At 52.3% G+C, this 18,591-nt stretch overlaps 1 protein-coding gene across 5 annotated transcripts in view; it reads right to left on the reverse strand.

The window, feature by feature from the left end:
• Window positions 1–18,591, reverse strand: part of PSD2 (pleckstrin and Sec7 domain containing 2) — an 86,081-nt gene that overhangs the window by 39,526 nt on the left and 27,964 nt on the right. For all 5 annotated transcript variants that reach the window (XM_072956891.1, XM_072956892.1, XM_072956893.1 and 2 more), the window contains exons 2-7: window positions 16,582–17,006; window positions 13,231–13,683; window positions 12,648–12,842; window positions 9,710–9,790; window positions 6,029–6,141; window positions 5,252–5,310 (exon numbers count right to left, since the gene is read on the reverse strand). In XM_072956891.1, coding sequence (XP_072812992.1) covers window positions 5,252–5,310; window positions 6,029–6,141; window positions 9,710–9,790; window positions 12,648–12,842; window positions 13,231–13,683; window positions 16,582–16,955 — 1,275 coding nt within the window. In that variant the 5' untranslated portion in view covers window positions 16,956–17,006. The remainder of the gene's footprint in view (window positions 1–5,251; window positions 5,311–6,028; window positions 6,142–9,709; window positions 9,791–12,647; window positions 12,843–13,230; window positions 13,684–16,581; window positions 17,007–18,591) is intronic.

Raw genomic sequence — 18,591 nt, forward strand, 5'->3', positions numbered from 1 at the left:
ACAAAAAGTAAAATGGTGGTTGCCAACAGCTGGGGGGATCAGGGAATGGGAAGTTGTGCAATGGGTACAGAGTTTCAGTTTGGGAAGATGAAAAAGTTCTGGAGATGGGGTGCACAACAATGTGAATAGACTTAATACTACTGAACTATATACTTTAAAGTAGTGATGATGGTAAATTTTATGTTATGCTTATTTTACCACAATTTTTACCATAATTTTTAATAAAAATTAAATTTTTTTTTAAAATGGGCAAAGCACTTGAATAGACATTTCACCAAAGAAGATATACAAATGGCCAACAAGCACATGAACAGATACTCAACATCATTGGTCATTAAGGAAATACAGATCAAAACCAAAATAAGATACTCCATACTGACTAGAATAGCTATCTCTAAAAATAAAAAAAAAAAGAGAGAAGAAAAGAAAAGAAGTGTTTCAAGAAAGTGAAGAAATTGAAACCCTTATGCACTGCTAGTGGGAATTTTAAATGGTTTAGCCACTATGAAAACAGTTCCACATTTCCTGAAAAAGTTAAACATGGAATTACCATGTGATGCAGCTGGTCTTCTCTTAGGAATTGAAAACAGGTGTTCAAACAAAAATTGTACATAAATGTTCATAGTAGCACTATTCACAGTACCCAAAAGGTGGAAACAATCCAAATATCCATTAACAGACAAATGGATAAACAGAATGTGGCATATTCATGCAATGGAATATTATTTGACCATAAAAAGGAATGAAATACTGACACATGATATAACATGGGTTAACCTTGGAAACATTACACTAAGTAAAAGGAGCCAGACACAAAAGGCTACATATTGTATGCATCCATTTACATTAAACATTCAGAATAGGCAAATTCATAGAAACAGAGCAAATCAGTCGTTGCCAGGGCCTGGAGGAAGGAGAGAATGAGGAGTGACCGCTAATAGGTACAGGATTTCCTTTGGGGGTGCTGAAAATATTCTGGAACCAGAGAGCAGTGATGGTTGCACACTCATCTTTCTTTCAGCTCTGAAGCTCATGGCACAGCTTCTCCCACCATCTCCTCCCCTCTCTCTACTGGCCTCATCCGAGATGCTTCTCCTTCCCTCACCCCAACATTCACTCCATTAACCAGTGTTATTGACTGTACAGCCAAAATACATTTTTAATTTCTCTCCCTGTCTCCATGTCCAGTTCTAACCAGAGCCGCCACCTTCTCTTGTCTGGAGGTTAAAACCACCATCCTCTGACATCCTCCCCTTCCAGCTCACTCTATCATGGAGGATGAGTGTCCCTACTCCCAGCTAAGGCCTCTCTCCACCTATGCTCAGCTGCTCATCTCAAGGAAAGCTTCCATTTTCCCTTCTCTGTCCTGCACCATCAGTTTCTCCTTTCCTGCTTGGTGGATCCTATTGGCATAGATACATGGTCTAATAAGATTTCAAACAGTCCCTCCTAGACCCCTCCAGCCCCTGGCTTATTTTAAGATTCCACTCAAAGCCAAAGATAGTGAAAGAATTCTCCACAGCCTCCATTTCCTCACCGCCTATCCTCATCTCCACCCACTCCAGCCTGGCATTTAGTCCTCGCGAGACCCCACCTAAAGTGCTTTTGTAAAGGTCTCCAATGACCTTGACCATCCAATGATAATGACCCACTGATGGCCATTCCAACCCCAATGGTCATTTCTCTGTTGTTGTCATCTTTCTTGACCATATGGCAGCCTTTTAGACAGTTGGCCACTCCCTTCTCCTTGAAACGCATTTTTCTCTTGGCTTCTGGGACACCACACAGTCCCACTTTTCCTCCAATCTCTGTGGCTGCATCAAAGCCTCTCCTGCTGCTCTGTTTGACCTCTAAATAACATCACACCCCAGGATGAGGCCACCAGCCTGCCTCTCTCCCTAAGGCACTCAGCCAGTCTCATGGCTTTTATTCCATCAGGATGGCAGTGACCTCCTCACCCCATCTCTCTCTGGCATCCCAGATTTATCCCACTGCTTCCTTGGCAACCCCAAATTCATGACCAGTAGGCATCTCAAACACAATGTGTCAAAAATGGGACTCGAATCCCAGCTCTCCCACTCACCACAGCCTCCACACACACAGAGGTGTTTCCTTTCCCTCTCAGGAAATAGCACCGCCATCCAGCCAGATGCTGAACCCATCCTTATTCCTCTCTTTCCCTGAGCAGCCCCATCAGCAAGTCCTGTCAGACTCACCCTCAACTGGTCTCCCTCATCAGTCCCTTCTCTCCACGTTCACTGCCCTGTCTGCCCGAGGCACCATCATCTCCCACCTAGCTTCAAACCAGAGCCACTATGGCAACAGTTTTACTGTCCTCCAAAAGTTAAACAGAGAACGACCATATGACCCAGCAATCCAATCCTAGGTATACACTCAAAACAATCGAAAACAGGTACTCAAACAAAAACTTATGCTAGGTGAAATATGTTAGACAGAGAAAGACAAAAACTGTATGGTATCACTCCCATGTGAAACCTAAAAAATACAACAAACTAGTGAATAAAACAAAAAAGAAACAGACTCACAGAGAGCAAACTAGTGGTTACCAGTGGGGCGAGGGGAAAGGGGAGGGGCAACATGGGGGGAGGGTTATTATGGGATTATATGCAATTATGTGTGTAAACATTTTGAAAACTGTAACTTGCTAAAGAATTTAAACTCTTTCATCCAATAAAATAATAAAAATAAACTGTAAAATAATTAAACATTTATATACCAATATTCATAGCAGCACTGTTCACAATAGCCAAAAGGTAGAAACCAGTCTTACTGGTCCCTCTGCCTGGAAGGCTTTGTTCTCCATCTTTCCATGGCTGACTCCTGCTGATCCTCCACGTCTCTTCCCCAACCCTGCCTCCTCTGAGAGGCCTTCCCTGACCCCAGTCTCACCCCATCACACCCACCTACTTATTCCCTTCACAGACCTATCACTATTTGTAATCAATTGTTTACTTATTTATTTTCTAAATCCTCTAACTAGATGGTAGGCACCCTGAGGCAGAAGTTCTCTTTCCTCCTTGTTTATGGACCACAGAAGGTGCTCAGCTCCTAGAGTCCAAATGCACCTCCTACAGGAAGCCCTCCTGATTCCTCCACTAGAGTGTGCACCTACTCCCTCTGCCAGCCCCTTTACTGGCTCCCTCTCTGACCAGATCTATTTCTGGGGGCCCTAGCAGGCCCTGCATTCCTGAGATCCCCGTCTTCCACCTGGCACTCAGTCTCTGTTGAAGAGCAGCAGAATGAGAAGAGCAAGGGAGGGGGGAAAGCACGAAGCAGGGGATGCCACCTCCACAGGGGCCCTTTGGAAAGCTCACAGTAACTGCCACAACCCAGCCCTGGGCCCAGTGCTTTACAAGTGCTGTCTTCTTAAATTTCCCAGAAGCTTTACAATGGGGAAACTGAGGTTTAGGGAAACAAGTAACTGGCCCCAGGCCACAAGCTGTCCTGTGGAGAAATGCAAAGGACTCCAACCCAGAATGCTTGCTCCTGATCATTGTGCAATACTGCACAGTGAGAAACATGGGTATTCAATGTCTGTGGGCTACAAGTGTGAACAATCCTGCCTCACTCACTTCTGATCTATGAAGGTGTTGATGTTTCTCTTGAGCTGCGGGCATTACTGTGGTGCCGTGGGCAGCTAAGGCCCACCAAGCTGGAGGGTACTCTCCACCCAGATTTCACCGAATGCTGCCCCTGTTAGCAGCTCTCAACCACGGGAAAGGCATCCAGGGCTTGGCACAGCAGTGACTGGGTCCTGAGATGGGCCTCAGCCCTACCAAGCGTGGGGATGGGGAGAGAAGGGGTACTTAACGTTCCTTTTAAGGTCTGCTAGCAACACCTGCTCTCTGTAAACAGTGAGCAGTCTCGGATGAACATCAGCCTGTTAGTGGGTACTAGCTCTGGTGACATTCCCGTGGAATACACGTCTTCTCTCCTATTCCACACTCAGGCTGATGGCCCAGGTGGACATAACCGAAGTTGTCACACAACTCCTCTTTGTGCTGAGGTCACCGAGGACCCTCCCTCCCCAGGCCAGGTGCCCCAGTGTGCCCACGCCTGCTCAGGCTGCTGTCACATCCTTCATCCTCCAGGGCCTGGGCCTTCGGACTCACCATCATTTAGATTTTAATATTAGCAATGAATAATATTAATATTATTACATAATAATATGCATAATAAGATCCTTACTCATTGCCAGACCCTGACACTTGGGGATACCTCTCTCAGTCCTCCCCAGGGTGCTAAGAAGGAAATCATTATTCCCACCGCACAGATGTAGAACCTGAGACCCAGAGAAGCGAGTGTCTTGCCCACGGCCACAGAGGTACCACCTGGAGGCAAGAGTAGGAACTGAAGTTGAGCCTGTCCCAGCTCTTTTTTCCACCATATATGCCCTGGACTTTCCTGGTTAACTCCTGAAGTAGATGTGTGTCCTGTTGTCCCCATGAGTCACTGAAACATCCCCAACCCAACAGAGGGGCTCTGACCACCCGTGGGTGAGCAATGAGGGGGCAGTGATCAGTGGGGCCAGATAGGGTGATGGGGGACACAGAAGGAGATATGAGATGGGGTTCTAGGCTCACAGGGCATGCACACCACCAGCTACACTTACCACCTGAGGGAGGGCAAGAGAGCCCAGTGAGGGGGTCCCCGGAGCAGACAGAGGAAAGAAGAAGGAGGTATTGAGCCACAAGCAGCGCTGAGATGCTCACTATACCCACTAACGGGCTGCCTAGGGCACGGACCAGACACAGGTTCACAGCACGGGGCACCCACCTGTTGCTTCTCTGTTTGCCTAGTCGGGGTAGGGGTAACAAGAATGCCTCTTGAGGGCATCCTACCATGTGACCAGAAGGGGCTGCCTGGGGCATGGCACTTCAACAGGGCTGCACTGGGGCTTAGAGCACAAGGGGTAGGAAGAGCATGTGATCTTTTAGCCTGGCACAGACATGGCTAGGGGCACACATCTTATTTAGCACATCCTAAATTCCCGTGTGTTTCAGCTCTTCTTACTGCCCTGTTTGGGCACAGGGCCAGACAGATCTCAGGTGGATAAAACTAGGGTGGGACCAAGTCTAGAAGCCAAGTTGTCCAACTCCCAGGTCTGCTAAAGAAACATGGGCCAGTGAGCAGGAGGTCCCAGGAAGGGGGCTGGAGAAAGGGCCAGCTCTTGGATAACTCAGGATGGGTCAGTGAGAGGACACACCCTCTCACTGCTCCCTCAACTCACATGTCCATGCAGGTCTGTGTTGAGCAGCATCAGGGCACAGGTGAGCGTATGGATCCCATCTAAATCAGAGATGGTGGCACCCTCAGTGTGAAGACCCAGCTATTTCCAACCCCAGCCATCCACCTGGCTTCTGACAGAGCCAGCCTAGAGGCCTTGCAGACAGGAAGAGACCAGTCACCTACAAACCTCGGGGCCCAGGGCCTGCGTGATGCTCCTTGCCTCAGCCCCACTATAGCATCAGGGTCACTCGCCTGCCTCAGGTCAGGATAAACCCTCCCCTTAGAGGGGACCTGACCACCCTGGACCTGCTCTAGGGCAGATTTCTGCCTCCTGTGGCCAAACTCACCTTGAGCCTTAGACCCAGGAAAGGCCCTGGGTGCCAGGCTATGTCTCCTTCATGGCCTGTGTTTCCTCTAATAACCTGCCTAGTGCCCCAGGTCTTGGGACTCAGGTCCACCCATAGGGCAAGTCCTGCACTTAAGAGGGCCCCAACCCAGACCTCCACCCCAGGACTCCCATTGCACCAACAATCAACACTGTGACAGGGGACCCCTAGAGAAGGAGGACCCAAAGGGCTGAATCTAGGATAGAGGACCTTCAGGCACAGGGAACAATGGGCAGGAGAACTGTCCCTTGTCCAGCAGACAGTCCCCATTCCACGTGTCATAGTTCATTCATTTGTGTTTACTGAGCAGGACAGAAGTGGCAGTGGACCAGGGGGAGGAGGAAGCCCGGGCCTGGCTGGGGGCAGGTGGGCCAGGGGAGTAGGGGGCCTACCTTCCGAAGTGCTGTCATCAGGGTTGCACTGGCAGTACCGGCGGGAGAAGTGCGTAAGGACTCGCTCGCGCTCCTGCGTCTCCCCCATCAGCGGGAAGGCCTTCAGGAAGGTTCTGAAGAGCAATTCAAGGTTGCTGAGGGCCTCCCAGGGCTCCTGAGTCAGTCTGGATCCTCACCTGGGATAGGAGCCCCCCTAGCACACACACACACCACACAAACCTGCCCAAGGGGGCCAAGCCCCAGGGCCCAGCCTTTGGGCCCAGGGAGGCACCTTGGCCCCCATGATGGCCTCTGAGTGTGGAGTTTCAGCACTCCTTACCCTGCAGGGCCCTTCTGGAAGTAGGCAGGGGACAGATTGTAAAGAACAGAGACAGGCGAACAGCTCAGTGACAGAACCAGCTCCACTCCTCGCTCCCCCTCCACGCTGGGTCCAGACCATCCACACCTGCTCCTCAGACTGCTCTCCCTCAGTCATTCCTCACTCGATGCACTACCAGCTGAGCCCCAGGCCCACCCCAGCCTCCCTCACTTCCCCCACCCTAAGTCTGAGTGGTCACCAAGTCCCCATGGTTTATTCTTCACCCCCAATCTCAATCCCTCCTCCTCCTCTGCCCTCATCACATGCCCAGGACACCTGCAACAGCCTCCAGACAGGTGAACCCCATGCACCTCCCCGACACATTCTCCCTGCGGACACTGAGCACTCTTTCTAAACACTCATGCAGTCAGGACTCGCCACTGCCTAAAACCCGTCACTGGCTCCCCAGAGCCTCAGAATAACATCCAAGCTCCTTGCGTCCTGACCTTCCTGACCACCCTACCTCCCTCCTATCCCTCCTACCTCACACCCACCTGCTGCCTCCCCACACTGACTTCACACCCTGGACAGGACAGGCCCTGTCACTGCCTCTGAGCAGGCTGGGCCCCACCTGGAAGGACAGTCCCTCCTCTGCAGGGCAGCTCTGAAACCGTCTCAAGGCCCAATTTAAAGGCCAACAGCTCTCAGGGGTCCCTGGCAGAGGAGACCAAAACCAGAGGGGCTGGGAGATGGGGCTGAGGTCCCTCACCTGGGGCCTAGACACAACCCTTACTGGGAAGGGAAAGTACAAGCTGAGACAGTTTGGACCTCTGTCTGTCCTAGGTTCATGAGACTGGTTTGATCCTAATTTTGCCATGGTTCACTTGGCTCCTGTAATGCCCACATGGCTTTATCCTCTCTCATGCTACCTCTAAGGCACCCTGGGACCTGCGAGCTGCACTGTGGCCAGCCTTTACCCTCAGAGGCTTCCCAAGACATCCAAAACTGCAGACTACTCTCTAATACAGTCCTAACCAATCACTGCTGTACAAAAACACTCCATCTGCCATCTACGTTTCCTCCTTTCCCTGTCTCTCCTGTGCCCTCTTTTCTTCCCCACATCTGGCCCCTCCCTCTGCTCCTCACACTCCATTGGACTTTCCAAAACCCATCCCCCATCCCAACCTTAACTTGTCCTGCCTAGGAGCCATCCAGCCCACCTGCTACTTCCCAGACCAGACACTCCATCCCCGGGGGTCTTCACCAAGCCAACCAAACCCTCAGGCTCCCCCCAGGATCAGCTTTGCTACTGCCCACACTCTCCCCGGCCTCGTGGCACCACCAGCTCTTCTATTCTTTCCTCTGTGCTTCTCACACCAATCCTTCCTCCAGCCCCACTGCAAACTTCAGGCCCGTCTTCTCCCACCTGATCCTCTTCAGAAGCCCGCACACCTCTGGATCAAAGCAACCAGCACACCAAACACCGCTTTGCAGCCAGCACCTTCTGAGGCCCCTCAGAGCCTATGCAGGCAAGCCTCAATCTGTTAGGCTGGATATACAAGGCCCTCCAGCCCAGCACCCTTGCCTCTGCTTGTAAGCCGACCTACCAAGCACCTTCCCCACCCAATCATCTGGTGTGAACTTCAGACTCAGCTTGGAATAGGGTAGCTTGCAGCCGACCAACACTTCCACTGAGAACAATGAGAAAAGCCATAGAGAATACATCTCTCTTAAGCTATCAGAAAACTGCTGCGCAACAAACACCAACAGGACCAAGGATCTGGAGAGAAAAGAAGTGAGGAGAGGTAGGCTGATCTGCAGCTGCTTCCTCCCTGGGGGCGTTGCTGACCGTGGGCACAGGCAAGAGGCAGAACATTTAGTGGTTTCACGGAGCTGAAGAGACAAACCGGGAGACTTGAGGGGCTGTAAACATGGCCAGTTTTCCCTGTGAGATATCTGCCAAAATATGAAGATGTAAGGGGCAAGACGCTAAAAAGCTAAGCAGAAAGCCTCTCTGAGAAGTAGAGGGATTGGCTTTTTTGACAGTCTTGCAGCAATGAGGAGACAAAATTAGGATTCAGGACCCACCAACGGAAGACACCCCAGTGCACACACCGGGCTTCCAGTGGACAGCCCGGCGGCCTTTGCCCTGCGATTGGGGTGAACCCCAAGCTTTATCAAACTTCAGGGCAGTCTCTCCTTGGCTCAGCTCTGGAAGGATTAGGGCTGTACCCCCTGCCCTCCTCTAACTACATAGCAAAGGACAAGGTAAACCCTCTCTGGAGGAACATATAATGAACTATAGATCTGTAATTCTACACAAAATGTATAGCATCTAACAAAAAATTACTAAGCACACAGAGAGACAGGATATATGACAGAAAACCAAGAGAAAAATGACAGAAACAGAGACAGATGTTTCAGATGATGCACATATCAGGGTGTGTAGACAAGGACTTTCAAATAACTACGACTAATTTGTTCAAGAGAAGAGAGGGAAAGATGGAGAAAATAAGTGGAAATAAGTGAAAAGATGAGGAATTCCCCCTCCAAGAGAATTCAAACCTACAAAAAAAATTGTTTAATAAAATGAAAATTCTAGATCTGAAAAATAAAATAATAGAAAGTTGAAACTCAATAAATGGGTTTAATGGCATATTAGAGAAACAGTAAGTAAATTGGTCAACAGAAAATAACCCGACTGAAGCAGAGAAAAAAAGTATGGAAAATACATTTTTTAAACTACGAGAGACACATGGGAGGTGAAGAGATGTAATGTACATGGGCCACCCACCCCTCAGCTCAGAGACTGCCGCCCCTCCCTGCCAGCGCTCTGGCCTGGGGTCTCCCAGGGGGCTCTGCCAATGGGGTCCACCAGACACCGAGCTGTCTCCTCCCATTCCACGCCCTCCGCTACCTGGGGTGTGTACTCCCCAGGTCCAAACACCAACAGGGCCTGAGGTCAAATTCCACTTTGACCATCTCCTCCCTCAAGGACTATGGAGAACTGGCCCATGTTTCTTCATTTGTAAATGGTAGATGCCTACCTTACAGAGGTGTTGCTACAATGCACTCCGCAATTATGTAAAGACCTACAGCCTCTGGCAGACAGGAAGTGCTCAGTACAGGCAAGACCTTTGGACCTTTCCTCTCCTGCATTCCCACCTCCCTATCCTCAGCACCCCACCACCACCCACCACGTAGCAGGCACTCACTGAGTCACTGGACTGCTGCTGTTCTCATGGTCCCTTCCCAAGAGCCTCCCCAGAGAGGTCAAGAGACTTGCCTAAGGCTGCACAGCAAGTTTATAGTAGAGCTGGCGTGAAAATCCAGATATGCAGCTGTACCACCTGTGGGCACTGCCCCATCCCAGCCCTACTGACCTGAGCGCTCGGTCCAGAGTCAGGCCCGAGAAGTCAAAGAAGCTGAGGTACTCCCCGGCCACCAGCCTGCTGAACTCGTTGCTGCCAGGAGAGCAGGGGGTGTCCATTAGAAGCAGGGCACAGCAAACAATGGGGGTATGTGGGCAGTGGGCCCACAGGGACTCTGACCCACCCACCCAGACCTGCCCAACTCTCTTATGCCTCCCCTGCTGGCCAGTCAGACTCTGACTCCATTCACCATTGTGCCCGCGGGGTCAGGATGGCTTCCTAGAGGAAGTGATGTCTCATCCAATACCTACAGGAAAGTAAGAGCCAGCCAGGTGAAGGGAGCAGGGGGTAGGGTGATAGAAAGTGTCCCCAGTAGAGGAAACTCCATAATATGTCCAAGAAGCTACCAGCAGGGCCATGTGGCCAGAGCCAGAGAGCAGGAATAGGAGCAGCAAGAGACGAGGCAGGGAGGGAACCAGGTCTGAGGGCCAAGGGAAGGATGAGGACTTGATTTGGAAGGGTGTGAAGCAGGGAGGGGGTGACTGAGATGGTCAGATCTGCATCTGGAACACTACCTGCAGAGTGGAGACCCACTGTAGGGGCTGCAGGAGCTGTCCACAAGAAATGGAAGGGGTGGGGAGGAAGGAGATTTCGGAGGCAGAATCCACAGGACATGGAGATGGGTGGAGTGGGTAGAGGACATGAAGAGAGGGCGGCCCCTGGAGGCGATGTCCGAAGCCAGGAGAACAGGTGAGGCTGGATGCACCCCCGTGAGGGTCGTCAGCCCCTCACTGATTACTAACAACTCAGTGGGAAGGGGGACAAGCCTGTGTGAGAAGAGGGGACACAGAGCAGCCAGAAGAGCCAGCTTGGAGAAGCGAGGAGAGCCCCTCTCAGGGTGGGCTGAGGAGAAGCGAGCCAGTGAAGGAGACAGAAATAGCAGCCAGAGAGGTATGGGTGTGGTGTCCGGAGGCCAAGGAAGAGGGTGTTTCAAGACTGGAGTGATGAATTCTTGCTGAAAAAGAAAACAAATTTCCACCTGAACCCAATCAAGCCGGCAGCTTTCCCTCCCGTTTATAGGAACGTGTAAAATGAGGATATGAAATCCAAAATGTGGAAAGTTCTTCCAGACAAATGGGTCCATTTCTTCAACAAATACAAGGCATTAAAAAAAAGGAAGGGGACTGTCAACTGCAGTTGACTGAAAGAGTCTTAAGAGACATATTGGCCAAATGTAATGCACGTATCTTGTTTGCATCCTGATTTGAACAAACATTTTTGAGAGAATCAGAGAAAATTAAACATAGACTAAATGTTAGAGATAATAAGGAATTTCTGTTAACTTTGTCAGAAATTATAATGGAATTATTATAAGTAAAAAAAATCCTTGTCAGTTAGAGACACATACTAAATATTTATGGATCATATGATAGACCATCTGAAATATGCTTTAAAATATTCTAGCAAATGTGAGGGGAAGCTGTGGAGGGAATAGATGAAACAAGAATAGAAAAATGTTGATAACTTTGAAGGTGAGTAATGGGTACATGGAGGTTTAAGATGTGAGTTTCCTTGCTTTTGTGTATGCTTCAAATTTTCATAATAAAAAGTTTAATTAAAGAAGAAGAAAGCAGTGGCAAATGTGTCAAAGCTGTCGTAGGGAGAAAGGTCAGGCTTGGTAGCAGCCACCGGATTCGAAGACACCAGGCTACTACTGACCCTGAAAATAGGGGCTTTCGAAAGACAGGAGGCTGGGGGCCAAAGCCAGCCTGGAGGCACCGAATGTGCAAAAGGGGAGTGGACAGAAGCCACCCAGGGCAGAAAACAGAATTTTGGCTGTGAAGAGCCTGGGGGAGGAAACATATTTGAAGAAGGATTTTTGTTTCAGATAGAAGAGACAAGCACAATTAAATGCTGATGGGAAAACTTTCATAGATTTCGGAGGCAGAATCCTCCGAACATGATCCTCCAGGACATGGATCCACATACGGATTCCACAGAATCCACAGGTTCAAAGTGGTTGAAGAGACAGGGCAGGGTGGGGATCAAGTACTGAAACCTCCTGGAGGATGTCATTGGGTTTGGGGGCAACAGGCCAGTGGAAGAGGTGAGGGTATCAGAGATGTGATTCTCAGGAGGCCTGGGGCAGGAATGCTGTGGAGGAGGTGGGAAGGAGGGATAAGAGGGGGGTGCTCAGGGACCTCCCTGTGGCCTAAGCCCCCAGCGAGCTCTGACTTGGGGTGTAGGGTCCGGACTGCCTCTCTTAGCCGGCCAGCTCTCTGAGGAGGCCCGGGCCGCTTCTGCGCATCTCAATGTCTTATGTGGGTGTTGGGGGCACCCTGGATGGCAAGGCATGAAGGGCAAGGCAGGTGGATGGACGTGCTGGTGGTCAGACCTGCTCAGGACAGGCTGGCTGGCTGATGTCCTCAGTGTCACAGTTCCTGCCTGTCCCCACCCCTCAGGACTCTTGTCTGTTCCCCTACCCTCAGTCCCAAGGCCAGGGCTTGTACTTACTCCGTCCCTTCAACTGGTCCCAAGAGACAGTGAGTAGGGCTTAATGAGGCCAGGATCCCCTTCCCCAGCTCCTGGGTCCCAGGTTTCCCAGTCCAGGCCCAGGTTCTCCTCCCTCCCTGGCCCCATTAGGGGGGCCACTAACCCCTACCCGACTGCTCTGTCCTCACTACCTTCCACCAAGGCCCCATAACCACACATCACATCCCACTCCCCAGCCCCGAGGAGCTGCCCCGCCACCACCTCCCCTCCCTGAGAGCATGGGCCCTCATCCAGGCAACCCAGAAAGGAAACAGATTTAGGACAAGGCTTGGAATGAGGACAGTGGCAGGAGGAGGATCTCCCAGCACCAGGCACCCTGAGAGAAGTCACCCACACCCCTTTCAGGACAAAGAGGACACCAGGTCTGCCTGGGGTGGGGGGCAGAGATAGAACTCACTTCTTGCCCAGCTGCCGGGCGACGTCGCAGCGCTGGAAGCCCTCCAGGTGGTAGAGGCGGCGCGCCAGCCGGTGGGCAGCTTCACTGACGCCCTGGCCCCCGTTGGCCAGCACGTCTGTGCTGCCAGGCTCTAGCCCCTCTGAGCTGCTCAGCTCTGAGTCTGAGTCCGACAGGCCATCCTTCAGGCTGGGGTCGCTGCAGAGGGAAGGTGGGGGTGGGGAGGACGGATCAGAGGCCCGGAGTGAAGGCCGGAAGTTCTCCCCAGGCCTCTGAAAATCCCGAGGCCAGACCAGAGAAAGAAGCCCCACTGCATTGGGATGGAATCAAGTCAGACTTTTAGAAAAGCCCTCAAAGGAGATCATTAGATGCTCAGGTCCCTGACCCTGTCTAGGCTGGAAAGGCCTGGAAGAGCAGAATAAAACCTCAGGATGGGAGTGGAAAGTCTGGGTGCAGAGGGTGGGCACGATGACCTCGCGGAGGGCTGTTCAGTCTGGACCTGGGGTTGCCCTAACTTGCTTGGCCTACTCTGGGTCTCAGTTTCCCCATCTGCTCAATGGTGCTCCCACCCTGGGCCCTGCCTCACCTGGTCGAGTTCAGCAACTTGTCCGTGTCCTCCTCCTCCTCATCCTCCTCATCCCCACCAGGGCCTGGGGATTCATCTTCATGGAAGCCATTGGGCAAGGCTGTGAGAGACAGACGGCTGAGGACATTCTCCGAGCGGCTGCTGGAGATGGAGCGCCGCAGGGGGCTGCCCAGATCCCCATCACCACCAGCTGCTCCCATGTCCCCTTCGGACCCCATGTCCCCAATGCCCAAGCCAGCCCCTGGCTCAGGGCTATCCCGGGCCCGCTGCTGGATGAGGGGCGTGAGGGGGGCCTCGAAGCTGACGCAGCTGTCACTCTCATCCGTGAGGCTCAGCACATCAAGGGAGTCCAGGCTGCTGTACTGGGTGCCTCGCAGCAGCTCCGACTCCACGATCTTCTCAAACGTGGCACTGAAGCCGTCCCGCACATCTGGCTCTCGGGGGCCACCCAGCCTGTGGGATGCAAGGACCAGTCACCATCCTGCCAGGTGTCCCCCTTACAGGTGCTAGGACAGCACCAATCTATGTCTGCGAGCTCCCCGGGGGCGGGGAGCAGACACCGATGGTGTCCTGTTTATCCTTTCAACCAACACGTACTGAGCACTAGGTACCAGATGCTGGCTGGCTACTGGGGAACAGCAGTGAAAGGACAGGCACGGTGCCACCTTCTGTGGCCCCCCATGCATGGCCCACAGTAGGCATCATTCATCTAACTGAATGAATATGAGACCCTGGCCCCAGGAAGGTGGCTGGTGGGGAGAGGGTGGAGGGCTGCTCCCTCCAGGCTCCCCTGTCACAGCTCATAGTTTTCCTCTCCCCACAGCCTGGATGATTCTTAGCTTATGTTGCCCACATTCCAGCTCTCAGGCCTTGCCTTAATGTCCCCTCCTCAGAGAAACAGAGGGAGGAAGACCCACACCACCCCTCACACTGGCTCCTCATTAGTGTCCATCCTCAGGGTACCTCTTCATCTCCTCCCAGCCCCTCTCAGCATGTAATTTTCTGTTTGTTCCCATTTACACCTGTTTCCCAGCCCCCACCAAGTCCCTACACCAAGGCCAGGGAGCACCTGGCATATAGTAGGTCCTCTAAACCTTGCTGAATGGTGCACTGGGTGGCAGCCCCACAGCCCAGTACTCTGCCTGAGCAGAGCTCAGCTGTCACTCTCAACCGTGAGGCTCAGCACATCAAGGGCCCTGTGCTGCCCCGGAGGAGGCCTTTGTGCCAGTGGTTCCCTCTGCCCAAAGTGCTCTCCCCTCAAGCTAAAGCCCTCTTTCACATCCTTTTCTTGCCCTGACCACCATAATTATAACGGACCTGCCCCCAAACACCTCAGCCCCTTTCTCTAACTTTATTTTTTCCCAAGGTGCTTGTCCCCTTCCAACATACTATATAATTACCTATCATTTTTATGATTTATTATCTGTCTCCCCACTAGACCATAAGCCGCATGAAAGTAGGGGTTTTGTCTATTCTGTTCACTGATGGATCCCCAGTACCTGGAATAGAGCATCACACATTGACAAACCAAGGCCTCTTATCCACTGGGGAGATGCAGAAGTAAGCAGGAAAATCAGGCAAGAAAGAGGAGAGAGACTAAAAGAGACAAAAATAGAGACCAGGGGGCAGAGAGAGAGAGATGAAGAGAAATAGGAGATAAGAGACAGAAAAGAGATACAGAGAGCACGAGAAACAGAGACAGAATAAGAGAGATAAAGAGAGACGAAACACAGAGACAGCAAGAGGAAGAGACACAGGAAAAGAAAGCAGCAGGCTGAGCCGGACCCCCTTCAGATAGTCAAGGCTCACCATTTGCAAGGAAGCGGACCCCTCAGTCCTCCTGAGGGTCTGGCTAGGCTCTGCTTATCCCCCAGCCCCCAGGGCTTAGCAAAGGTGAGCCATATTTGGAGGAGTGGGAAGTGTCCCTCGCCATCAAGCACCTCCTTGGACCCCCTAGTGCCTAAGATTTAATCCCAGTGTGCTTCCTGGAGAAAACCTGAGCTGAGAGAGAAAAGCTGAGGCACTTCCCATCCCAATCTCATCAGGAGCTGAGACGGTGGCCTCATCAGAAGAAGGAAGTGGGGAGAGGGCAGAAACCCAAAAGGTGGTAGGATGCTCAGCAGGAAGCTGGGGCAGAAGTTACCTCTACTGACCTCCAGGAGGAGGGGAGGGAAGACAAGACTCACTGCTCTGGTTGCCAGAGCAGACACCTGAAACCTGCCCAGCAGCTCTCTCCAGGACCTGCACTGGGTCCTGGAGCAAGAAGACAGAGTCCTGCCCTTGGGGGTTGCCATCTCATTGTCAGAACCACAAATGGTTCCCCCTACCATCACATCTCCCACCCTCTCATGCACCTGAGCAGATGGGAGGTAGTTTTGACAGGGGCTTGAAGACCATCAGTCCAATCTCAAAACTTCCATCTGCCCCCACCTTCAGCCATCCTCCAAAAACATGCCACCTAAATACAAATAGTGTGCTCCATGAAACCCCAGCCCCCTGTCCACACCCCACTAGGTCCTGCTCAAATGGAAACCCGCTTATGGCCATGGCACACCCGGTACATATGAACCCACATACTCACACTCCTGTCCTCAGAGACCTAGGCACTCAACCCTACACATCCACATAGAGACCCAAATGCACACCCCAGATGCATGGGCCAGGCATACACCTGCATGCCCTCAGCACACATACTCTCACATCTCCTGCACCTTTGCCTTTCCAGCAGTGAACACTAAGACTTCTATTCACTTTCTTTTCTCAGCCCACCCTGGGGGCTTCTAGACATTCTCCTGCCTCATCCCTACCCTCCTTGTCTAACTGGTACCTCTAAGATGCCGGGCCTCTCCACCTCCAGCTATGAATAATAAAAATGGGGTTGTTAACTCCAGCAAGGAGGACTCACTCCAACAAGTAGGAGTTCCTGGTCAAACTCCTGAATGGCCCTCAGAGAGGAGTAGCCAACAGAGATTAATCCACAAAGCCTCCTCTCTTGGGGTCAGTTGCAAAATTGGCAGATTCTCATCTCCAGGAAGCAAAGGGATGGACCAGCTGACCTCCCACATCAAGGCATTTTGGAACTCCAATGGCCACTCTCTCTAATAGAGGGAGTGCGGCCCTCCAACCCCACATAGAAACAGCCCATGATGGTTTGGGGGCGCTGAAGGTGGGCACACAACAGGCCTACTGGCCTTTGAAATCTCTCTTATGGCTCTATCTTCCCAAAACAGGGACATAAAATTCCCATTTTAAGGAAGAGAAAACAAGAACCAAAGAGGCTAAGTGGCTAGGCCCAGGCCATTGCAGCATTGGAACAAATGTGGTGAGCCCCATCCCGAGACACCCACTTACCCCAGCTGAGAGTCCTCAGAATCTGGACAGAGGCTTCTGGAGGCATCATCCCCCTCTACCAGCCCACCAGCCCTCCAGGGCCTGGACTCTGCAGAATCTTCCAGAATGCTTGAGTCTGACTCCAGGGCTAGGCCATTGGTGAGGGAGAGGCCAAGGCTGAGGCCGTGGAGGGCCACGTCTAGGCCCTTTGTATGCTCCTCAGTGTCTGCCAGAGTGTCCTGTATCTCGTGCCCCTGGCTGCTGTGGCTGCTGCTCAGGTCTTCACTGGATGCCATTCCATTCTGGACCAGAGGCTCCTTCTCAGGCTCCAGGCTGAGGTCCCAGGCGGCACCATCTTCCCCAGGCAGCACAGATGGAAGCTTTTCCTCATCCATGGCAGCTACTGCTTCTACTCTGTGCCGGCTACTCTTGGTTAGCCCCTAGACCTGGAGAGATAAAGGGGTGGATCAGACAGGGGTCCAAAGCCCAGCAGGACCAGCACCAGGCAGCCTGCATGAGGACAAGAGGATGGCTTAGATAATCTTCTCAGGACCTCCCTGCTGGCATCTGGGTTCAGGTTGTGGCCTCCTCACTGCTGTGCTCAGGCCAGCCCCACTCACCTCTCCCCTGACCCTCTGCCTTCCCTGTTACCTCTTCTGTATCCCTGTTGTGTATCTCCAGAATTCATCAAAATCTCCTGAGGAAGATCCAGGTCGGGAGGGACTAGGGAAGGGTCCAGGACTCCTCCAAGACCCCTTCCTCTCCTGCTGGTGAGTGAAGGGGACAAAATCCCAGGCTGACAAGTAGCCAGCCACCTTGCCTCTTTCCATGTTCTCTTGCTCTGGCTCCAGGAGCCAGACAAGTGGTGAATGCAGAGAACTGGACTGGGGGCTACCTTTAGAGGGAGATTTAAGACAGGAGGCAAGGAAGTCAACAGAAGTGCAGCTTTATCAAAACAGAAGCCACCCCAGAGAAACCAAAGTGAGGCCCTTAGGCAGCCAACCAGAGGTCCAGAGTGAGGCACTGTCCAGGGTGCTGGGAGGGTGCGGCACCACCAGGGAGACTTGCAGAGAGCGGGGCTGCCTCCACTGCTCAACACCCAAAGCCCTGGCTGTGCGAAGAGGAAGGAGGAGGGGGCCTGCGGTTCCCCTCAACACCTGGTCCCGGAGCTCACCAAGCCTTGAGGAGGGACTCGTGAGGAGGCTGCCATGAGGTTCTCACAGGAGAGCACTGGAAGGGGAGACAACCATGTTCTGCCCAACTCACCATGTAACCCATGTAGATCCAGGTTGGGACTCCTCACTGCCCCACCCAGGCCAGCCCCACTCCCCTCTGCCCTGCTCAGGGTCTGTTTCTTCTCTGCAAAATGAGGAGACCCATTTAACCTGCCATCTCCACCCCTCCCCTTTTTAAAACAGATCAGAACCAGCTCAGTTCCCCAGAGGCTTCCTGCCCAATCTCAGGTGGGAGGGGAGATGTGATGGGCTGTGTCCTGGCTCCCCACTCAGCCCTCTCTACTCCGGACCCCACCCAGTCTAGGCCATTTTCACCCCACCTCACTCCCAGCGCCCTCTGTCACCAAGGACACAGACCAGTCCCTCCAAAGAACTTTTCCTCCCTTCCTTGGGCCTCAGCTCCCCCCAGCAGCCCTGCTCTCCTCTGGAGGAGTGCAGGGGTTCAGGAGAGGCTGGGGAGGAGAGGGACTGGTCAGCCTCCCAGGCTGCAGCAGAACAAGCTGCAGGCATAGCAACGGGGATTCAGGTGAGGCCCACACTTCCGTACTCGCCTGGTCTTAGGTGTCACCTGAGGGACTTGTTAAAATATAGATTATGGGCCCTCCCTCATACCTCCTGAACCAGAGTCTACGGGAAATGGGTATAGTAATCTGTAATTCTTATCATCAGACTAGTTTGGGAAAAACTGGGTTAGACTCTGAGAAAAACTTCCCAGTTAGAGATGAGCTTGGAGAGAAAGGTGAGTCTACTTCTCTGAGGGCTTCAGGCACTTGGAGGGAGCTCTGTCACCACACCA

This window comes from Vicugna pacos, chromosome 3 (genome assembly GCF_048564905.1).
Source record: "Vicugna pacos chromosome 3, VicPac4, whole genome shotgun sequence".
NCBI lineage: Eukaryota > Metazoa > Chordata > Mammalia > Artiodactyla > Camelidae > Vicugna > Vicugna pacos.